Source organism: Acartia tonsa, chromosome 14, assembly GCF_053477335.1.
Source record: "Acartia tonsa isolate MP-2025a chromosome 14, ASM5347733v1, whole genome shotgun sequence".
Lineage (NCBI taxonomy): Eukaryota > Metazoa > Arthropoda > Copepoda > Calanoida > Acartiidae > Acartia > Acartia tonsa.
In genome coordinates this window covers 25949864-25974734 of record NC_137273.1, presented here as the reverse complement: position 1 = coordinate 25974734, position 24871 = coordinate 25949864, and the positions used below count along the sequence as shown (strand labels likewise).

The 24871-nt window shown below is 32.6% G+C and overlaps 2 protein-coding genes across 6 annotated transcripts in view; one reads left to right on the top strand and one right to left on the bottom strand.

Annotated features, from left to right (window-relative positions):
* LOC145305762 (uncharacterized) overlaps positions 1-24871 on the bottom strand; it is a 260360-nt gene that overhangs the window by 92729 nt on the left and 142760 nt on the right. The window lies entirely within an intron of this gene.
* On the top strand, positions 6649-16779 carry LOC145305638 (uncharacterized). 2 transcript variants are annotated; one of them, XM_080147339.1, is made up of 9 exons: positions 6649-6762; positions 7567-7610; positions 9513-9545; positions 10952-11015; positions 11299-11346; positions 14288-14361; positions 15326-15379; positions 15717-15758; positions 16280-16779. In XM_080147339.1, the coding sequence occupies exons 1-7, from the start codon at positions 6722-6724 to the stop codon at positions 15361-15363; spliced, it is 342 nt and encodes a 113-aa protein (XP_080003465.1). In that variant the 5' UTR covers positions 6649-6721; the 3' UTR covers positions 15364-15379; positions 15717-15758; positions 16280-16779. The 2 variants fall into 2 exon arrangements, with proteins under 2 accessions (XP_080003465.1, XP_080003466.1); XM_080147340.1 differs by lacking the exons at positions 14288-14361; positions 15326-15379; positions 15717-15758; positions 16280-16779 and adding an exon at positions 14111-14152.

Genomic DNA, 24871 nt, shown 5'->3' with positions numbered 1-24871 from the left:
GTTGGATTTTTACCGCAGTTAGAGCAGTGTATTTCCTGCAGGCTTCCTTTAGTGACTGACCTGTTGACAGTACGTTTTTTTTTATATATATTCTAGTCAATGCTTAATATTTTTTTTGCAGATATAATTCAAAATGTAACAATATGGTTGGATTTGACTTGAACCTTGAGCCCGATTTCAAATTTTTCTGTGTATGAGTTAAATAGATATAGTTCTAACTCTTTAGTTAAATATTTTAATTTTTACATGTCCAGAATTCCCCTGGAGACCTGCAATACCTGATCCTGGAGCCCAATTTCAAATTTATCTTCAAATTGGTCAATACTATCCAAAAAGTAGCATTTTTGTTAAATAAGTTATGCTCTAACTTTAAAAGTGAAAATTTTTAGTTTTACCTATCCAGGATCCACCTGGAGGCCTGCAGTACCTGAAGCTGGAGCCCGATTTCAGATTTTTCTTTATGAGTTAATACTATCCATAAAGTAGCAACTTTTGCTAAAGAAGTTATGCTCTAACTTAAAAAGTAAAAATTTTTAGTTTTTACCTGTCCAGGATCCACCTGGAGGCCTGCAGTACCTGAACCTAAAGCCCGATTTCAAATTTATCTTCAAATGAGTTAATACTATCCATAAAGTAGCAACTTTTGCTAAATAAGTTTTGTTCCAACTATAAAAGTAAAAATTTTTAGTTTTTACCTGTCCAGGATCCACCTGGAGGCCTGCAGTACCTGATCCTGGAGCCCGATTTCAAATTTTTCTTCTAATATGTTAATACCATCCATAAAGTAGCAACTTTTGTTAAATAAGTTTTGTTCTAACTTCAAAAGTAAAAAAATTCAGTTTTTACCTGTCCAGAATTTACCTGGAGGCCTGCAGTACCTGAACCTGGAGCCCGATTTCGAATTTTTTCTTCAAATTAGTTCATACCATACATAAAGTAGCAACTTTTGTAAAATAAGTTTTGTTCTAACTATAAAATTAAAATTTTTCAATTTTTACCTGTCCAGAATTTACCTGGAAGCCTGCAGTACCTGATCCTGGAGCCTGATTTCAAATTTTTCTTCAAATATGTTAATACCATCCATAAAGTAGCAACTTTTGTTAAATAAGTTTTGTTCTAACTTCAAAAGTAAAAAATTTCAGTTTTTACCTGTCCAGAATTTACCTGGAGGCCTGCAGTACCTGTACCTGGAGCCCGATTTCAAATTTTTCTTCAAATTAGTTCATACCATCCATAAAGTAGCAACTTTTGTAAAATAAGTTTTGTTCTAACTATAAAATTAAATTTTTTCTATTTTTACCTGTCCAGAATTTACCTGGAGGCCTGCAGTACCTGATCCTGGAGCCCGATTTCAAATTTTTCTTCAAATATGTTAATACCATCCATAAAGTAGCAACTTTTGTAAAATAAGTTTTGTTCTAACTATAAAATTAAAATTTTTCAATTTTTACCTGTCCAGAATTTACCTGGAAGCATGCAGTACCTGATCCTGGAGCCCGATTTCAATTTTTTCTTCAAATATGTTAATACCATCCATAAGTAGCAACTTTTGTTAAATAAGTTTTGTTCTAACTTCAAAAGTAAAAAATTTCAGTTTTTACCTGTCCAGAATTTACCTAGAGGCCTGCAGTACCTGTACATGGAGCCCGATTTCAAATTTTTCTTCAAATTAGTTCATACCATCCATAAAGTAGCAACTTTTGTAAAATAAGTTTTGTTCTAACTATAAAATTAAAAATTTTCAGTTTTTACCTGTCCAGAATTCACCTGGAGGCCTGCAGGACCTGAATCTGGAGGCTGATTTTTACTTTTTCTTCATATATGCTCATAACATCCCAAAAGATGCATATTTGGTTTAATAAGTTGATCTCTAACTCTTCAAACAAAATTTTTTTTTCATTTATACCTGTCCAGAAGTGACCTTCCAGCCTGCAGCACCTGAACCTGGAGACCTATCAAAATTTTTTTTAAATATAAGGAAAATACACCCAAAAACTAAACTTTTTCCCCAAATAACCTATCCTATAACTCCTAAGACAAAGCCTATAATCCCTGTTTACGCAAAAGTGTCAGATGTGCCCCCCCCCTTCTATGCCACAGCGTCATGTATATAAATTGCCCCCAAAGACAGAAACATTTTTCAGTAAAAATATTTATAAAAATTTACTTTACTGTTCATATACAAACATGAATGAAGCAAATGGAAAAATAAAGTACACCTCGATTGATCTGTAGAAAATTTTCAACTGATGTTGATGGTAATTTTGGGTGTGCATCAATTATATGTCCATTGACATATCCCTTAAAACTCCTGTTATTAATATCAATAGATGTAACTAGACAAAGTATATTTCAAAAATCAGCCATGTGACGTTATAAAAATTAGGGGGATGAGAGGAGAAGTGAGAAAGAAAACCCCTATAAAAAGATGGACAATCCCTCATTTTTATGACGTCACATGGCTGATTTTTTAAAGTCACTTTGTCCAGTTACTAAAAGATCTTCTTGATTTTTATTTTTTTAAGATTCTTAAGAAAAAACCTATCCTTGTTCCTGTAAGAATATAAATTGTATAAAGATATTGAAGGCTTTAGAATTGCTTTCATAGTAACATTATGGCACCTATTCAGATTATAATGCGTCTATATCGATGCCATTGTGTAAGATTATAAGGATGTAGGAACATGTAAATGCAGGAAGGGAAGGTATAATGGATATTTTTATAAACGACTTATTATTTGTGGCTTATAATCTTTGAGTACTTTTTATTAAGTCTTGATATTGGTTGGTCAAATTTTTAAATTTTCAATTTATCGTCAATTGTAATGTCCCATTAGAAATCTAACGCCCTGTGTTTAAAAAATACACTTTACCTATGAGAGCCCCTAATTTCCAAAGAGGTGCTTCATTACCTAGAGGACTTTGACATTTAGAATATTTCAATAAAAACTTTAAGGTTTAAATAGGTTTAGTAAAAATTGAAGAAAACAACGAGTAAAAAAGAAAAAAAATTTAATTTTAACTGGGACCTACTAAACCTATAGGAACATTTATAGACATCTAGCTGTAATAGAAACAAAGATAGTAAAGAGATGACGGGAGCGAGTGGTTGTAGATTGAAAAAATTTAGTAAGAAGTCCTCGTTTCCATTTTTACCATTAACATTTATAATGTTAATTTTATCCTTTTATAAAAAAAGTCCATATGATGATATATTAATAAAAACCCTAGCATCACAGACAGAAGGACAGACAGACACAATTACATATAACGTTGCATCGCTACTAAAAAATTACACTGCCTTATTCCTTTATGTATGGTGTTAGAATAAGACTTTTCTAAAAGAAATCATTTGTTATCAGAGGCTAGGGAGGGATAGAGAGGACAATAATATGAATATCAAACAGAGAGAGGAAAAGGAAAATTAATAGAAAAAATTAAGGATGAAAAGCTGAAAAGACTACCAGACAAATTAAGATATCAATAGTAAGAAACGGCTTTAGAGAACAGAGGTGGATACTTAAAAACAAATTGCCCCACTAAACACTTAGTCAAAAATCGTGAAAAATCCACCAAAATCACATTAAAAATCTACAAAAGTCAAACAAATCATAGAAGAGTTATTAACAAAAGATTTTATTTATTTTTTGTAGATTTTTTATGTGATTTTGGAGGATTTTTCACGAAAACAATTTTGCCCCACTAAGCAATTAGTGGGGCAAATTTTTTTTTAAGAATCCACCTCAGGAGGGTGAAGGAATAAACGTATAGTGTCCAATAAAAAATGACGTAATACAATACAAATGACCAATGGTAGGTCAGTATACAATTTACCATTTGTTAATCACAATGTATACTGGCCCAATATTGGTCATTAGTATTGTATGAAGTCATTTTTTATTAGATATACCACACTTTTCTGGGATCTTGCTGAGTCAAGTATCAACTGTTGGGAATATCAAAGGATGACTCCATGCAAAATTTGAGCCGGATCCGGCCAAAACCGGCCGTGAATTTTTTGAAAAACCGGTTTTTTCCGGTTTTTAAGGGGTATCTGTAAATCGATTCAGCTGGAGCAAAACCGGTTGGAGGTACAAAAAATTTTACTTCACATGAAATTTAGCCAATGCAATTGCCTACAAAAATGTACTTCATCATCAACTTGATTGGACAACTCTTTCCCCTCCTAAATGTCCATTAAAACCTCGGAAACGGCAAAAATCGCCAAAAACCACGCCTTCGGCGGCGAATAACGGCTAAACGGTCAGCCGGAGGCGAATGAAACATAAATAAAGAAATGTCCGCCTCAAAAAGTTGTTCAATATCAAAGAGATGCTTGAAGTCTCTAAAACGACTCCTTCCCCTCCTTTAAGGGGAAAAAACTGAAAAAACGTGATTTTCAAAAGTATGCCCACTTCGTGGGTGTGGGGGGAACTGAACCCGTCACCCCAGGGTCACCAAATATAAAGTCTAGGCGGCCAACAATGCTAAATTTTCACCAAGTGAAAGTCTTGTGTCAATATCTCTTATGAGAAAAAAGTTATTAATTAATTAAAATTTCAAATTGTGATTTTTTGATGGATTTCTTTGATGAAATGACAGGCTGGTCAATTTTTAGGCCATTTTTTGCGGTTTTTGGGCTGTCACGTCCAAACGGTTTGATATAATCTCACGGGACCTTTTGCCCAACCTAAGTCTGGTTATTTGTGAGGTCTAGGAAAAAAATCAGACTTATGCAAAAGATTATAATTATAATCTTTACACAGAAAAATGGCACGAGGTGAGGGTTTGAGGGGGCAAAATGAGCCAACCAGCGATTTTTGACGGCGCACAGCGACGGTGTGCTTCATCCAATCCGGGATTTTTTTTTCTTAGACCTCACAAATAACCAGACTTAGGTCGGGCAAAAAGTCCCGTGAGATTATCTCAAACCGTTTGGGCGTGACGGCCCAAAAACAACAAAAAATGGCCTAAAAATTGACCAGCCTGTCATTTCATCAAAGAAATCCATCAAAAAATCACAATTTGAAATTTTAACTAATTTTGGTTTTGGCCGGATCCGGCTCAAATTTTGCATGGAGTCATCCTTTGATATTCCCAACAGTTGATACTTGTCTCAGCAAGATCCCAGAAAAGTGTGGTATATCTAGGGGGGGGGGGGGGGGGGAGAGAAAAACTCCAAAGTAGGCTTTAGAGAAGATTTTCAATATTCAAAGTAATTTTTAAAAAGAATTTCTACTTTCTATCATAAAAATTATCCGAAATAAACACGATTCCCATGTAGGCTAAGGGTTATGGACTGACAGGCCGACGGACTGAAACTTGTAATAAAGCGTTTCATTCATATAAAAATTTATTTTTTAAGAAAAGGTTTTATGTTTCTAAGAAGATCTAGAAATTGTAATGAATGTATCAAAATTAAATAACATCTCTTATAGCAACTTAACTAAAGAATGTGGTTCCAAATTAAAAACAAAATATTTTGTATAATTTGATATTGATAGGTTGGTAAATACGAGGGTTCGACAGCTGCTTATCTATAATACAAAATAGAGAGATGTCAGTCTGTCAGCCCGTCTTTCAGTCTGAAGCTTACGATCTCGGTAACAACTATAGAAATAATCCTTCCTTTTTTAATTTGAAAAAAAAAATATTGGGTATCATGTGGTACAACTTACCTTTTCTCCTCCCATGGAGTGAAGCCCCTAGAGGCTAGAGGCAAAGCAACTAGTATCATTTAAAATAACGCGTAGATAACTGCGGTTTGTATACAGCTGCGAATTTTTAAAGGTGTCTACAGATACAGCTGCAACTATTCTTATTGCCAACTGCTGATTCAAGCCACGATTAGCCAATTAAGCTGCGAATTATAATATTGGAAACGGCTTAATAATCAACATTGCGGTGGCTGTGCCTTAGAAAATATTAAAGTTATGTAATCGTTCAATAGTTTATTTTGAAAAATAAGAAGATATTAGAAAGATTATATAGGACTTTAAGAGATGATTGTTTTAAAAAAGAACAATAAGGAGATAATATATTACTTTAAATCTAATCTTAAAAAAAGGACAACAAGAGAGAGTAAAAATAATGTAGGGGGAGAAAATCACTCATAAATCAGACACGGTTTTTATGACGTCACGATGCTGATTTTTGAGTGACTTTCTCCCCCTACAAAAATAATATGAAATTATTTACATTTTAAGACTTGATACTAAATATCAATTTAATGTGATAATTACTTATATCATGAAAAACATTTGTTCCATTAATGATTCTTACATAAATCTTTTAACGAACAATGCATAATTACTGAAAAACTTCGCTTATAAAAAATCATATTATTTAGAAAACATTCATCTAATATTTACAAATGCATGATATGAGAAGTTTTCATTTGATTTCTAAACTTGATTTTACATTTTAGATTACGTTATGTTTTTTGTATCATTTGTTCATTTATAATAGCGTAGCTACTCTAAAATAAAGTTAGATACATATTTGATATATGCGTCCTCAATCGATGTTTTTTTCTGGATAATTTGATTTTGTAATTTTTTAATATTTTACTAGTTTCGTTTGCTTCGCTTATATGGAAAATGTTATTTTTTTTCTGTAGGAAACAAACTGTAATTGAAAAGTATGTTTAGTTTTAATCTTGCAATCATATTGAAAACATCTTGATTGTTATATTTTATTTTTAATAAATTTAATTGAAAAAATGGATTTTATAAAGAATTTAGGACTCAAGGCTCTACCAGAGTAAGAATTGTTTAAGTAATGAAGCTACTTTTCATGTTTTTGTGTATGTCCTTCTGTCTGTCTGTCGGTAATGTTAAAGGGTTGACAATTCTAGTTTTGTGAGGAAACAATCATAATTTTTTTATTGTATAATTTCCTTTCTGATTACCAATTCGTACAGCTTTAATGAAGCAGCGGCCACAAAATCTTGATCAAGCCGCAAATACAGAAACAAGGTTTTTAGTAGCGAAGCTACTCTATAATTCCTTTTCCCCATCAGTCAGTATGTCCGTAGCGCTATAGGGTAAACGTGATTTTCTCGGCTCCTATTCAGTATAGACAGCTGAAATATTTAGTGAAGATTCCTATGACATATGCCCATCTAATCTATAAATTGTTTTGCCCATTTGACTCAATTCATTTTCAAGATAGAGCGCTGAAATTTTCAGGGATTAATAAATATTAGATTCTACTTATTTTAACTAAGTTTTGTTAAGAATTGTTTATTAATTACGGTGCTAGATCGATTCCTAGATTTTTAAGTTTTCGTAATCTTAAAAGGTTGCGTGATTTTAAAGGTTTCCTATTTTACCTATTTATCATGTTTAATGTTTATTGTATTACACTGCTCTATAGTAAATTTTGCCAGATATCCATTCATAATTTTTGAGCTTTGCTACTTATGGATGTTGTCATTCTTGTTAATAGCTAAGCCGAATGTGACCACAGCTTTATTGTATTTTGAAATGACTTCGTTAATTCGCGCTCGTTTGATATGTTAAGTTTTTCTTTAACAGATGTTTTTATCCTTGTTTGTATTTTCAGAGAAGGTGGTTGGATTGCAGAAATTGGAACCCCAAAAACTCCAGGTAATAACAATTGAAATCAGTACGAAAAATCACAATTGGGATAATAACACACAAGAGAAGTGAAACTTAAAAAACGGCGGTTTAATTTATATTGCCACCTTTTTGCAAATAGAATCTCCATCTCTTTTAGAAATAAATTGAAAATAAGTGGGATAGTTTTTAGTGTGTTAGTGTTTTATCATGAAATAATAGGTTAGGTTATATATTGGAGTTAGGGGAGGATAAAAAATAAGATAATGCTAAATTGATGTACACTGCCATAATGATAAACAATGTTACCTCTCATGTAAATCAAAATAAGTGGCTATAAAGTATGGACGCTGCTAACTAAAGCAACTAATCTAGATTTTGAAAAATAATAATGATTTAAAATGTAATAATGAATTCAAATAGGTAATAAAAATTAGAGGAGAAAAATTATTCAAATATAAAGATATCCAAAACAAGTTGAAGGGTAGCTTTACTATCAAAAAAATAAATTACACATTATACATATTACAAAATTTGAAGATGAAGAAAGTCCCTTAAAAAATCATGATGTTTCGTCATAAAAACGAGGGATTATCAATCTCTTTTATAGGGATTTTCTTTTCCACTCCTCCTCCTAATTCCTCATTTTTATGACGTCATTGAGGGACTTTCATATTCTTCCAAAATTTTCTCTTAAATTGTATTTTTTTGTGTTTAAAAGATGTTAATCAACACTATTTCTCAACAATTATTTTGTGATGAAATTTCAAATTTTAAGTATGTCAGTAAATAAACACATTTTTAATTATGAATTATGTCGACTCTCCACTTTAAATTTTAGTTTTAAAAAGAAAAAGTAAAAGAGATTTTTTTCCAAAGAAGATTTTTGGGTTTTGTCTGTGACGTACTTTTACAGTAGCTTTAGATTTTAGATTATGTAAGGTTAAGTATACTTTTTTAATGATTGCCCTGCAGGGTTAGAGCCTCACGCAGGAGCTAGAAATAGGAGAAAAGCTACTGTGAAAATAAGACGAAACCTGCTACTTCGTTTTCTTTCCATGATCTCAAATCTTTTGTGATGAAATATCTTATTTTAAGTACTAGCGGCTTCGCCCCTAGCCTCTAGGGGCTTTACCTCAAGAGGTCTAATCAAACCAATTTTTCGTATTTTAGATTTAAAAGAAAATTAAAAAAAAAAATTGGGGGGGCGAGAAATTTTTTTTTGAGGGGGGGGCTAGTCGACCCCACTATTTTAATCTTAGTTTTAAAAGGAAATTTTTTTTGGGAGGGGGGTGTAATTTTCATTTTTTGGGGGGGTTGGGGGTGTCCCACCCCCCAAGAAAATAGTTGTAAACCTTCCCGGGACCTATGAAAAGCTACCCTGTAAAGAAGAACCCGATCGGTTCAGCGGTTAGTGAGATCCTTCGCTACAAACAAACAGACAGACAAACAAACAGACAGACATCGTTCTACTTTGTATTATAGACTAGCGGCTTCGCCCCTAGCCTCTAGAGGCTTTGCCCCAAGAGGTGATAAAAAAAATTAATATTTATTGTTTTTAGTGAGATCGAGAATGTTGCTATTCTTTCATTCAAAATAAATGCTGGAATAAAAAATAATAAAGGGCAGCCTGCGGCAGCCTGTAGCAAAGCAAAATAAAAAATAAGGGGGGGGATTTTTTTGTTTTTGGGGGGGTTAGGGGTGTCCCACCCCCCAAGAAAATAGCTTAAAACCACCACAGGACCAATAGGTATATACCCTCAAAAGTAGAATCCGATCGGTTCAGTGGTTACCGAGATCTTAAGCTTCAGACGGACAGACAGACATCGTTCTACTTTGTATTATAGATATCAATTATTTTTCAAATCGTCGCTTCGAAGGAAATAAAATTTTTTGCTTAATATAATATTTTATGATATATTTTTTTCCTAGGAATGGTTGCTCTTAAAACAATGGGACCATCAGGTAACCAGAGATACAAATATAAAATTGAAAAAAGGAATAATGAAATAATATTTTTCTCAAAATTATACACATCCTCACATCCTTAACCCTCCCCCCCCTCAGCTTTTTGAAAATAATGAATTTTATCAAAATAATCTTATCTTAGCCACACATGATTCGAGCGGGCAGCCAAATTTAAACCCCACCCTTGTTTCTTTTTAAAGGGAGGGGGGGTTTCAGTGTATGGAATTTTTTTTAGTAAAGCACCCCCCCCCCCTTGATCCCTCATGTTTCCCTGGAGGCCTCAGGGTCGTAGCTGGTAGTATGATGTTATAAAACACTGTACATGAAAAAAAAAAATAATATAATTTAATTAATCTTCTATAATAAAAGAAAAATTAATAGGATTTTATTTAATTAACCTTAATTTAAAATAACAGTGGGGTTTCTAACTAACAGCACATAGGCACGGCTTCTATAAATAACCTAGCACGTCCGTCCGTCATTACTATTACCTCGTAAGGGCGGGATTCTCCTTAGATTTAAGTGATCATCTAAAGAATCCAGAGAATCATCCACACGTGTAATTGGATGCGATACTCCAACACCCAAGGATATTAGGTTAAGTAACATCCATCAGACAACCAACCCTTTGATTGCACAACCTTTGTCTGAGAAGTGTTAACTGTGCATTGTAGTGAGTTGCGCCTATTTATGAGCCAAGGCATTCCCCCTACTCTTACTTTTTATGTTGAGCACCTGACATAGCAGCAGTAGGAACCATTTTTAATGTCTTTAGTCATAACACAGTGTCGTCCCGAGATTTAAACCTATCACCTCTCCGGCGACAAGCGTATGCGCTAAGTGTTGAGCCACGTTCGCGTGTCCGTCCGTCATACAAGTAAATTGGTCATATTAGTAGTTTTGTGTTTACAAATGCTTTTATGAACAAAAAAATAAGCCACCCCCCAAATACAAGGAGAGATGAGACAATGAAAAATGAGTGTTTCAAAAACAATAAGGAGCAATATTGGAATACTTTTAAAAAAAAAGTGTTTGAACTTTACCACCAATAAATCCAAATTAACATGATTAGTTTTAAAATTTTGGAAAATGGAATCTAATCTGATACTAGATGTTTAATTATCGCATAGAACAATTTGGACATAATTGATGATTTTGCTAAGTTTCTAAAGATTTCTTTATTTTGGTTCCTATTAAGATAAACAAGGACAATACTTGCGCAACCCTATTTTTGGTAACTGTCATAAGAGTAATGTTATGTCAACCATGACCACTTTTGTTTTATTGAAATTTGTCAAATATAGATAATGTCAACAAGGTCATTTTTACACCGCAGAAATTACGTCAGCTATGGCCACTTTTATTAAATAAAATAAAATTGCCAAATATATTTTGTTATTTAGACCCCGAAGGCTCAAGCTCTATCATCTTCATGCTGAAAGGCAACGACTTTGCGGCTTGGCATAGGTAAATATTATCGGGGTTGGATAAATCAATTGGAGATCAATTTTGATCAAAACCATTCCATTACTAAAAATTCAGTAAAATAGGGATAGGGATATAACTGTGGGCAATAAACAAATCTTTTACCTAATTCTTGTATGTAAAATTGTGGTTTTAGTAGCGTTTTAAAATTGGTCTATGGAAAGATCACAAACTAAAAATAAAAAGTGTATTTTTATTGCTAAGTTACAGTTAGAAATAAAGAGTAAAGTTTTTCGTTCAAAGGATGAATAAGATTATGTTTCAGATTGGAAAGTGATGAGTATTTTTGTCACCATACTGGAGGCGTTATGAGGTAAGAACAGATAGGGAGATGTTTTAGGACCAAGAACAGATGTAATTTGGTACCCACAGTTCAATAATAAACAATAAATTAGGTGCATTATTTGCCAAATGTACCACTTTTCTGCACTACCTCTCCGATTTTGTTAATACTCTATATTTTGGTCCGTTGGGTCATTCAAGGATGCTGGATGGCCAAAAAAAAGTTTCAGAGTCCCTGGATGTCTAGATATCTAGCTATCTATGAAGGTAGGTAACAAAAATTTAAAAAACACCCATTTTTTCACAATTTTAAAAATTAATTTTTTCATCAATCTTACATCCAATCTATACATTTTATACACCAAAATGATTGCTTATTCATGTAAAAATCGCACATAATGCTATTTTGGCCAAAACTCTAATTTTACAGGGTGTCCAATAAAAAGTGTATTTTGGATATCTAGCGTAATACCCAAAATACCTGTCCGAAAAAAATCATTTTTTTTGGCTTAAATCCTGTGTTTTATCTGTGTGCATATGTGGTATATAACTGTTCTGACCACCCGGGACTATAAGGTTGTCAAATTTCACTTTAGGACACCCTGTAAATGTGATTTTTGCGTCTGTAGAGCTAAAACTTGGTCCAAATTGGCTATTTTTTTTCAAATTACTCTAATATGTGTCTTAGTATGTTTGGCCATAGTGTTTTCTGACCAGATCAATATTTTCATATTTTTTGGACACCCTGTATTTTCAAAGAAAGAGAAAAAAAATTTTGTTTTTTTTTTAAATTTTTTTTCTATTTTTAAGTTACTTAAAACTGTCATATAGATACAGATTTTGACAAATAACAATAATATTTGCCTATTTTACAATTTTTTACACTTTTGGGACACGCTGTGCATGTTTTTGAAAAATGATGGTTTTTGCCCATTTTTTGGGGGAAGGGGTCGTTTTAGGGCCATAGACTATTTCTTCATTTTAGTAGAACTTTTTAAGACACATAATTAGTTATTTATGCAAAAACCGCAAAAACCAAACCGTTTTGCGGTTATTCATCGCCAAAGGCAGAATTTTTTACGTTTTTTTCCGTTCCCGAGGTTCTAATGGGCATTTGTGGTAAGAAGACGTTGATTTATCAAGATAACTGTGAAATACTTTTATTTAGGCATTTTAATTTACTAAATTTCATGTGAAGTAAATTTTTTTGTATATTCAACCGATTTTTGTCAAAAGGAATTTCAAATGCACATGATTTATGTTTCTTTTATCACTTATGTTATAGCAATTATTTATGTTATATTCACTTCATTTTCTTGTTTTAACAATTGAAATCCATCTCGACGAAAAACGGTTAGCTGCACAAAAAATTTTAGTTAATATGAAATTTAGAAAATTGAATTACCTAAATAAAAGTATTTAAGAGGGATCTTGATAAATCAACGTTTTCTTACCACAAATGCCCATTACAACCTCCGGAACGGCAAAATCGTAAAAAATTCCGCCTTTGGCGGTGAATAACGGCAAAACGGTTCGGTTTTTGCGGTTTTTGCATAAATAACAAATGATGTGTCTTGAAAAGTTCTACAAAATTGAAGAAATAGTCTATGGCCCTAAAACGACTCCTTCCCCCAAAAAATGGGCAAAAACCATCATTTTTCAGAAACATGCACAGGGTGTCCCAAAAGTGTAAAAAATTGTAAAATAGGCAAATATTATTGTTATTAGTCAAAATCTGTATCTATATGACAGTTTTAAGTAACTTAAAAATAGAAAAAAAATTTAAAAAAAAACAAAATTTTTTTCTTCTCTTTTTTTGAAAATACAGGGTGTCCAAAAAATATGAAAATATTAATCTGGTCAGAAAACACTATGGCCAAACATACTAAGACACATATTAGAGTAATTTGAAAAAAATAGCCAATTTGGAACAAGTTTTAGCTCTACAGACGCAAAAATCACATTTACAGGGTGTCCCAAAGTGAAATTTGACAACCTTATAGTCCCGGGTGGTCAGAACCGTTATATACCACATATGCACACAGATAAAACACAGGATTTAAGCCAAAAAAAATGATTTTTTTCGGACAGGTATTTTGGGTATTACGCTAGATATCCAAAATACACTTTTTGTTGGACACCCTGTAAAATTAGAGTTTTGGCCAAAATAGCATTATGTGCGATTTTTACATGAATAAGCAATCATTTTGGTGTATAAAATGTATAGATTGGATGTAAGATTGATGAAAAAATTAATTTTTAAAATTGTGAAAAAATGGGTGTTTTTTACATTTTTGTTACCTACCTTCATAGATAGCTAGATATCTAGACATCCAGGGACTCTGAAACTTTTTTTTGGCCATCCAGCATCCTTGAATGACCCAACGGACCAAAATATAGAGTATTAACAAAATCGGAGAGGTAGTGCAGAAAAGTGGAACATTTGGCAAATAATGCACCATTACTAATAGTTGCCATTAAAACTTTGAGGATTTTTATCAATACTTGATTGGATTGTACAAACCAGCAGTGTCTAAACTTTTCCACTAAAAGTTTTAATCTACAAATAGCAAAACTTAGTTATCATTGTTGCGGGTGTAAATAAACTTTTTGTTTATTTACTTATCCCTGAATTCCTGGAGAGAAAAGCATGTTTGCCTCTGTTTAGATTTCACCAGCTAGACTCAGAGTATGGTAACTATAAGATGATTGTTGTCGTCTTTGTTTTAGAATTCATCAGCTAGACCCATAGAATGATATCTACAAGATGGCTAAAATTGTTGTCTTTGTTTTAGAGTTCACCAGCTTGACCCATAGAATGGTACTTACAATATGATTGTCGTCTTTGTTTTAGAGTTCGCCAGCTTGACCAAGAGAATAGTACCTACAATATGATTGTCTTCTTTGTTTTAGAGTTCACCAGCTTGACCAAGAGAATGGTACCTACAATATAATTGTCGTCTTTGTTTTAGAGTTCACCAGCTTGACCCTGAGAATGGTACCTACAAGATGACCAAAATTGGTCCTGTTAGCAAATGGAACGAAGGTTTTTTATTGAAATTATATTCTCTTATTTGTACAGTGGAAATGTAAACTTTCTGGGTGCTGTAGGAAATTTGCTTTCAAATCAAAGAAAATATTCTCCTGAAAAACGTGTTTCTACCATATATTTGACTTTTTAAAGCGAAGCTTTTCCGTAATCAGGGCAGGTACGTCCATCCATAACGATTAACTCTTTTCATTAATTTAGACATGTTAGAACTGTCCAATCGATTTCAATCTTTGGATGATGATTCCAATAAAAGTTTGGTTCGAATTATAAAGCTTGGCAACTGTATAATCGTTACCAGAAAGTGCGTACGTCTATTTTTTAGAACATGCTGATTTTTAAAACTTTTTTACAAGATTTTTGTATGACATATCCTATTCCTATCTTATTTTTGGAATAATTATTCTTAAGAAAACAAGGATTATATGCGATGCATCTCTATCAAATTCTAAGGATTTTAGCATGTCCTATTTCTTTATCCTATATTTACGCAATTTTGCAACAATTTCCTTTACACTTAGAGATTTCTGACACTCTACAAGCGTTATTGTTTGTTTGTTCTTCATTCGGATTTTAGATTTCGTTTTTATTTGTCATTCTTGTTAAATCATTTTTTGGTTTGCTTGATATATAAGCAAATTGTATCAATATGCTTCGCTACTTACTTAAGTATGATCTTGTTGTCCTTTTTGAATTTATCATGGATATAAAGGGATAAGACAATTGTCGATAAATTGTTGTACATCCCCAAAAATGATACGCAAAATTATCCCTTGTGTCAATTACAATTAATGGGCACTAAGCTAAATGAACCAAGCAATCAATTTTTTTTTATTTCTACAAAATTGTTAGCCAACGAACAAAAAAACGTTACTATAACACTGGGGATTAATGTAATGAACAGCCTAATCATGTCTCCTTCCTCCAAAGAAGTTATAGTAAAGATTGATATATATTTCAGGAGTAGTACCACAGTACATGGTGAAGAGGGGAGTATGATTTGCTCAAGATTTAGGTAAATATGTAACTTCATAAATTTAGAGCTTATTCTTTTTGTTTTGAACTTTTAATCTTTTTTAAGGTGTGTGTCAACACCCGCTTTAAGGACTACCTTCATTTTTCTTTATTACCACAAAGAATTTACCCCCTTGGCAAATTCCTAGGCACAATATGAATTAGTTTACAATAGTTGGTGAAAATTATTGGTTGAAAAGTTTAATTACTTGTAGTTTGAACTAGCATATCAAGATTTTGTAAATACGCCTAAGTTTTAAAGCTGAAGGTTCAGAGAACTTCTATATACAATTTTAGGTACCTCGCTTTACATTTACGGTATTTAAATTCTATTTCAGAGGACAAAGACAGTGAATCATTCTCTCTTGTGTCTTGTATAGGTAATAATTTTATAGTTTTTTAATCAATTAATTTCATTCACAATTTTCCTATAAATTTTGTACTTGTTTAAAGTCCAAGCTTTTCCATACTTAAGTACATCCGTACCTCTATCCTTTAGATCTCTTACATCTATAGCCAATTTAGACATGTTATAAATGTTCTATTTATTTCAAACTTAACATGATGATTCCTTTAATATTTAGGTGCAGTTTAGTAAGAGTAGAAAACCAATAACAAATACTAGAAAGTCCGTATGTTCATTTTATAAATAAAATGTTTTAAAAACATTAATTTTCTTCATATGGACTAAGGATTACTACGACCAAATGCAAAGCATCTCAATAATCAATGTATTAAAATGTAAGTATGTCAATATTAAGCTTCCGTAGTTCAGTAATTTGGGATAGGTTTATACAGATTTCATTTAGGCCTATTATCTATATTCAATACGTTTGTTTTACCTTCTAATTTGTCATACTTGTTTGTAGACGACGACCTTTATTTTCTATTTTTATTTTAGTTGTACCAGAATTTACATGGAGCAAATTTGAGTTGGGAAAGAAAGAATTACTGATTAGCCAGTTTCCAAATTTCAAACATATCATATCAAATTATTGTAGATAAATATACAAAGTTGTTAGTAGCATAGCTACTCTTTAATGTTTATGTCTGTCTAATGGATGTATAATTACTTGGATTTCACATCAGATATTCATTTTCTATAATAAAGTGAACTTTTTAGCGGGCTAAAATAATAATCTTCTGCATCCTACTCCATCCTCTTTCCTCCTACTGGATAAACGGCCCGACCAATAAATGCAGGGAGAAATTGCAACCTAAATTTAAAACATTTTTTCTCCTTTTATATCATCCATGTAAATTCTACATCCAATAACAATGCATATTTTGTCTTTACGTGTTATGGCCGTAAACAGTCTTGTTTTTGTACTAAACTTAATATTTCATTGTTGTGAGAAAATTATGTAAAACTTTTGTGTATTTGTTATAAATGTAGGGATCTTAAGGGATAAGACAATGTACTATAAATCAATATGTGTACTAAACGATGTCAAAAATACCATCACCATTGCATTTAAAAACCAAGTTTTAATAAAAGTAACCAAAGTTTTTGCCAACGAAACTTTGGATACCAGTTTAATTTACAGTCAAATGTCTCCACCTTCTCTCTATCATGAAAGTAAAATCTTAAACTTAATATTATTTTATGTTTGAAGTTGAAATAAAGATGTTCTTTTTATTACTATTCTTTCTATACATTTTACATATATGTTGACAAAACGCTCTAAAGCTTGAATAAACATTTAAATAACTTTTTTTGTGTGAAAGAATTTAAAGAAAAAACTTGGGAGAGAATAAAAATAATTATATATTTATTAAGTCACTAAAATATTCATGAAAATAGAAAGAGGTGTGCATTCAATTCCGCACAACTCTCTAACTTCTTTTTTGCTTTTAACCCTTACAGATCGGGCCCCAATTCCCACCTTAATAGATCGGGGGGGGGGGGGGGGGGGGCTCAAAGAGCCCCCCCCTCTATCTCGGCTCCTGGTACAGATAAAGACGTAAAATTTTTTTCTGGTGGTTCATGTGTATTTTTAGAGAAAATTACTTTTTCTAGTCATAGCAGTCAGACCGCTCCTTAGCCGCTTTTTAGCGGCCAGCCGCTAAATTTTAAACAGCTGTAGAGCGGCCAATTTTGCAGCTAGGATGACCAAATTTTAGGACGAACTCTTATTTTTCATAACAAAAAAATTACTTTTTCTGATCATCGCCGAAAAACGGCAAATAACGGAAACTGCCATTTTCGGCGGTTACGGCGGTAAAACGGCGGTTGGCGGCGCAAATTAAAATTTTTATCTGTTTATTATTGCTCAAGGATTTACCAAAAAAAATTATAGGTCTCTAGCTGTAATAGAAGCCACGATATTCATGATATGTCTGTAGTAAAAGCCGGACAAAAATCGGTCATAAAGTCGGTCAGGGAGCGGTCAAACGGTCATAACACCACTTTTCTCAGATGGTCATTGATATCTAAGTATTCACCAAAAAAAATTTAGGTTTCTACTTATACACAAAAGTCATAATGTAGAAATTAAGATTTATTTAGAATTTTTTCTAATTTTTTTTGCTACCCAACCGACTTTGACCGGACACCACGACCGACACAGACCAGATATCCTAATAAAATCAACTCTTGCCGACGTATAATTACTAAACTTAAAAAGTCATGAAGTTACAGCTCTCCATCTTACCTACAAAAAAAATGAGATTGAAAAAACTAGAGGGGGGAGCTCTTTGAGCCCCCCCCCCCCCCCGATCTGTAAGGGTTAAAGGAAGCCTGTATGATATTCACCGCTCTAACTGCTGAAAGACTAACACAAGTAGACTCGATTCCTAACAGAAATTTAACTTATATGTCATTTTAAGTTGCCTTTATTTTTTTGATATTGAAGCTGGAGGCTTCTTTGGGTTATTCACAAATCTCAAACAGCCGCAAAGTCTTAAATCCTCGGTATTTTTGAGGACTTTTTGGTCGATTAGTATTGTTCAAGGTCTTTAGAAAATATGTATCTATCCAGTTCTAAAAAGAATTTTTTTGGTTGTCCGTCTCTTAAACACCTCCTATTATTCATAAGTTTTTTTTTGTTCCAATTTTAAACTATTAGCAACAGTTGTAATAAAATGCAGAAATGAATAAACACCATAGAAAAAGGACCCACTATAAGTCAGGAGGTTGGAAAAATTTAACTATATTGAACTATATTCTTTACGGCCCTACCTACAATTTGCATTTTTGTTATTTTTAAGAGTAAAAAAAAAATTTACATGTTGAGTTTTTTTCTAGGAGTAATTTCTTTAGGGAGAATAGAGGCATCCTGAAAAATAGGTATAAATCTACTCTTGACTATTAAGAAACTTCACTTTATATGAAAAGCATATAGGTTTAGTGGTTAGTAAACTCTCACATGTTGTAAACTTATTGGCTTTATATCTTAAATAAATGCTGAGAAAATCATTTTTTACCCCTAGCCTTATAGACAGACAGACCAATTGACAAGGATACGGTAACATATAAAGTAACTTTGCTAAAAAATATATATACAATATGCAAGATCATTACATTTTTGGATGAATACTTTATTTTCCAGACGAACAAAGGTTAGGTAAAGTAGAGTTTTTGATTGCACAAGTTTTTTTCTTCAAGGTAATATAGAATGGGAATGGGAGCGTTTTACAAAAGATATTTCCCTAATTTATTTTCTTTTGTATTAAAACAAAAGAACTCTAATATAATCAAGGATAAAAAGGTTGTAATTCATTTCATAATTTATTACATCTTTTTGATTTATATGATTGAGTAATATAAACAAGAAGCACAATGTTCATCGGTTTGGTAGTTATTTATCACATTGTATCATATACAGCTTTCCGAGGATATTAAAATAAAAAAGATAAGTTTAAAACCAGTTTTATTAGCCCCGATGGACTAAACGGGTTTTTAAAAAATGCTCAATATTTATTTGGTTTTGCAATAATATATGCAATAATATTTTGAAACCTTATATAATGTGTTTGTATGCGAAAATGAATGAAAATCAAGAAAAAAGTGAAAAATTTAAAAAATACAAAATAATAAAATAATTTTACATTATACTGGAAGGTAAATAGATGGAAGGACATGATTGAAAACTTAAAGAGATGCTTTGTGTCTTAACATCATTGAGCATTCAATAATGGTTTTCCTACAAAAGAACAAGAAAGACAGCATTCATAGAGATAAAACATGTCAAATAATTAAATATGGAAAAAGAGTTAGAATCCTTATGTAATAGTAACAGGATTTTTATCTGTCTGTACCGAAGGATCTCGCTGACCAATAAGCCTTTACAGGTGCTTGGAAGGTTCATGGGGAGAACAAACATGTCCGTCTCAAGCGAAATAGTCTCTCGAAAAAAATGAACCAACTCTCAAAAGAAAAATTAATCTTTCTTTCAAAGCTAAAATCAAAAACCCTAAACCCATCCAGAAGAAATGTATTTTTTTTACTTTTTCTTTTTATATTTAAATGAAAAATGAGTTGTCTCAATCAACCCCCCGTCACCTCATGTGCCCCTAGAGGTATCTAGAGGCGTAGCTGCTAGTGAAAGATAAAGAAATATTGAAAAGTAATAAAGAAAAAGAAGAGGGAAGAAAGAAAGCAAAGAGAGTGAGAAAGAATGAAAGAGACAATAAGATGAAAAAGAGACAAAACGAATGAAAGAGAAAAATTAACACCAACCTCAAAAAAATTTATTTTCTAAATGTGGAGGGGATAAAACTACTGCCCCCTCTAAAGGGCCTATGTAAAAGCTGGTGTAAAAGTACAGATCAATTACAAAAATTGTTGTAATTATAGACATATAGTAAATCTTTTTTTGACCAAATTAAGTATTAAAGTAGTTTTTATCTTTTGCAAAAGTTACGATGACTTTTAAGAGAAATTAAGATGGGACAGTTTTAACAAATAATTTTTACCAGCGGCTGCAACCCTAGTTAGGGTTGGGGTTTAGGAAAGGTTTTTCTTTGTTTGGGGTAAGGGGGTGGAGGATGTTATGTTTAATTTTTTTAGGCATTTAAAAAGTATAAAAAAATATCATTAAAAACTAGCAAGGCTGTGCAAATTTTTAGATTTGCATTAAGGAATCTTTCAGATAGGCCAAACTTTTATAGACAGGGACAGATTAAGAAGGGCACATTTACCTAATATGTACACTACACAAGAACATTGGACTTAATTGATGTACTAACATAATTATTCCTTCTTTAGGTCTAAATTACCTGTGGAAAAGTTTGGACACTGCTAGTTTTCAGCTCAATCAATATTAAATAAAAGTCCCAAAAGTGTTAAAGCCAACGAATGAGAGTGTGTGTCTTTAAAACTTTGAGGACTAGTACAATTTTGAGTTATTTGTTCCCTGTTATAAAAAAAAACATTACAGTCATAACACTCCAGAAGGAAGCAATCTTTCTAAACTAAAAAAAAAGATGCAAAACAATTGAGATTAGGGGTTTAACTTCGGGATCTAATAAACCCACCATTTTTTTCTCAAATTAATTTTCATGTTGATTATATATAATTATATTAATGTAACAGGATCTCTGTGTTTCTGCCTGTCTTTACCGAAGGATCTCGCTAACTGCTGAACCGATATAGCTCCTCATGGGCCCTGTGGAGATTTATAATTATTTTGGGGGTGGGTACCGCCCCTAGAAAGAAATTACCCCAAAAAAGTCGTTTTTATTTTTTATTTTTCAACTAAAAAATGAGTTGTTCCACCTCAAGTGCCCCTAGAGCCCTCGAGGGGCGTAGCCTCTAATCTTATTAGAAGAAAGTACAATTTAGTAAATGCACTTGGTATTATTGAAGAGACTGAATAAGATTAAGTTCAGAGGTTCGTTTAAACTTTATTTGTATTTTTGTATATATGTATTTCAGCTGTGGTTTGTGTTTTATAATTCTACTTTTACATAATTTACTAGCGGCTTCTCCCTCATCCTTTCAGAACATTTTTAATATAGAAAAAAAAAATTATAAACAAGATTAAAAGGATTGGGTTCCTCCACCTAACAATTTATTTATGGAGGGTAAAGGTTCCCTTCCTTAAAATGGAAAAATCCTACATGGACCTACATAGATAGCGAGTTCTTTTGGTACAGACAAACCATTCAATGCGACCAATCAAAGTGAATGATTTATCTAAGAACTGGTTAAGCATTCAGATGTACGGTATTGTCCGTATTCCCATCCATGTTAAATTTGTGCTTCGCTACTTATGAATGTTGTCATTCTTGGTAGAAAATATTTTTTGTTTAATATTTTGTCATGGTAATAACTTATAGTTTGACTTGATAAATCTAATCCGCATTATATCTTTTTTTGGAGGCGGAGATTTTATAAAATTACATATGTATAAATAAATCTTCAAAATTTGCTGTTATTATATTACCATTCATGAGTCTTACCATTTTAGATTTAGGTTACTTATCAGGAACCTCAAGGGATAATACAATGCTAGCAGGGGCGTCCAAGCTTTTTTTTTTATTTTTTTTTTGGGGGGGGGGTTAAAATTACCCCCCCTAGCAAATTTTTTTTGGGAAGGGGGGTAATAAACTTCCCCCCCCCCCCACACAAAAATTTAACACGAGGGATTATTTTTTAGAAATAATTCATTTTGGGCCCCAAAAATGCTTTGGGGAGGGGGGGGGGGTAAATATCCCCAAGGTAGGAGTAATTTTTTTATAAGGAGGGGGATAATCACTTCTTTACCCACCGTACGTCCGTCCGGAACGGATAGCTTTTTTCGTTAATTTAGGCATGTTAGAATTGCCCTATCGATTTCAAACTTTAAATGGTGATTCCTGTAGTCGTTAGGTACGATTTAGAAAGCGTAGCAACTCTATAATCATTACCAGAATGTACGTATGTCATATTAAACATGTTGATTTTTCATTTCTTTAACAACAAATTTTTATGTGATATGATTATCCGATTAATCTGATTTTTGGTTTATTGATTCCTGGTATAACAAAGTACAATATTATAAGTGAAGTAACTCTATAATCAATTCCTAAAACCCTAAGTATGCTCATAAACATTATCCTGTATAAAGCAGTTTTTAAAAAAAAATTCCTACAATTTTGCTTCGACTCTTATACATTTATATTCTGATTATTCAGTTATGACACTATACAAGTGTTAATGTCCGTTTGTCCTACCATTTCGGTGCTTCGCTTTAATGAATGTTGCAATCCTTGTTGAATTAAAAATTCTCAACTTTTTAATCAGACAGTTGGAACCGTAGATACAGTACCCGCAGTATGGATTAGGACTTAGTCTTAGTCCTGAAGTAATAGTTACTCTGTCCACACCAGTCGTTTTGACAGAAACAGGTGGAGTGAAACGTAAACTTGGCAATGGATCCATCAAAACAGAATTGCTGAAGACAGTTTTAGACAGGAGTCAACATTTTAGAGGTAAACACATTTTTGCGTATAACCTAAAAGTGCCTGTTGTTTACTGAAACCCACAGGTCCAGGGGTTAGGTATAGGGAACAATACCCCCCCCCCCTCTCCCTTACATCATCTATTAATTTTCTATAAAGGCAATTTAATTAAATCACATGTCCCTTAATACGTACTGACTGACGGACGGGGAGTCAAAGAAAATTATACAGTAGATTCGCCACTAAAAATCTTAACAAGACTAAAATCATGTTTTGTATTATCTTTTATTTTTTTCTAATTTATCAGCTATCAAGCAACAATTACAAACTACAACAACATAACCTATGACGGAAGGCGCATTTCAGTTTGGGGGTACTGGTGGGGGTGGAGGGGGTGATGAAGGTATATTTGGAGGGGTTGCAAGTGCTGGTGCTGGAGTTGGATTTGGTGGAGGTTTTGGGGTGGGATGCATTGGCTTTATCTGTGGATAAATAAAACTAGAAAACTATATAAGGGTTAATTTTATTGATAGTAATTGATCAATTCTCAATCTTATGAAGAAAAAAAAATCATTGTACTTTGTATGAAATCGTAATTCTAAATTTAGATATATTGCTTATAATATTGTATTCTCTTTTTAGTAGCGAAGCTACTCTATAATTCGAAATGTCCGTCGACATGTCTGTCCGTATGAAACGTCTGAGGGAACATTTGCATCATTGGAACGCAGGATTAAATATAAAAATATCCATTGCTGTCGGACTGTTTTTAAGCAGCATTTTAGCCGCGTTTACATTTTAAAATAATTTCGTCAGCCCCTATACAATATAGACGACTGAAACTGTATATTAACATTCCCGGAGCATAATTATGTATAAATAAACAAAGGCGGTTCAACTGCTTTTAAGTAGTTTTTTGGGTAATAGAATCAAAAAAGAAGCTCCCATCGTTTATTTTTGCAATTGTTTGTGTTTTTGGTCCGACTTTCACAATTTTGGTAGTTTCAAAATTGAATTTTAAACCTTCTATACAATTTTATTAAAATTTGTATTAATATATTTTCTATTTTGTATACTTGTACTTTGCTATAACAACAACAATAAAACCTCCTGATGTTGGTTTGTTTGGTGTATTTCAAAGGGGGGGGGGGGAGGCTCAATAAAACTGTTCGAAAATGTTAATTTTATAAGTACATATATCTACTGCATATTTTTCCTTGATGCTCTAGGACCATTTTGAAAAACGGAGAATTTTAGACCGTCGATTTTCCGCCGTTCGTGACGATAAAACGATTTTATTTCATTACAAATTATATGTGTTGATACTATAAAGCTGATTGATTGAGAAAATTGAAGCAAGCAGCATCAAAAAATCACCAATTTTACTTTTTCGTATTTTCAGGTTCAAATCAAATTCAATTTCAATTAAAAATGAATAATCAGAAATTATTTTGGCACTTTTATTTTAGGTTAGGTTAGGTTATAGGCTAAGGGTCCAAGTGCACACTGTTAGGCAGGCTAAGGGGCCGTGCGCTGCGGATAGGCAGGCTTGAATAATAAAAAAAATTAGGGGGATTTTTTTTATTTTTGGGGGGGTTGGGGTGTCCCACGCCCCAAGAAAATAGCCTAAAACCACCACAGGACCAGTAGGTATATTCCCTGAAGAGTAAAATCCGATCGGTTCAGTGGTTACCACGATCTTAAGGGACGGACGGACGGACGGACAGACAGACAGCCGGACAGACAGACAGACATCAAGCTACTTTGTATTATAGATAGCTAGAAAATGAATATTTTTAAAGAATTTATTCTATTCTCGACATTATGATGAAAATAAATAAAAATTTAGATAGAATAATATTATTATATTTATAAAGAATTAAATATACAATAACTTACAGGTTTATTTAATATACATAGATTTTAATATAACATTTTTACAGAAATAAGGGAGGATGAATATGTCCAATAGTAGCAAAGACTGGTGGTCAGACAAACAAACCTAATAAAATGTAGAGCATCAACGCATTAAATATCATCATCATTATTTAGAAGTCTGGACAAAAATTCCAAATAAAAAACATTCCAAATCTTGTTAATTACAGGT

Bases quoted from the DNA above. Each gene is read 5' to 3' on its own strand.
- LOC145305638 (XM_080147339.1), top strand. From the start codon at position 6,722: ATGGATTTTATAAAGAATTTAGGACTCAAGGCTCTACCAGA. The intron at 7,611-9,512 runs GTAATAACAATT...TTTTTTTCCTAG, and splicing joins TGGAACCCCAAAAACTCCAG to GAATGGTTGCTCTTAAAACA. The intron at 11,016-11,298 runs GTAAATATTATC...ATTATGTTTCAG, and splicing joins GACTTTGCGGCTTGGCATAG to ATTGGAAAGTGATGAGTATT.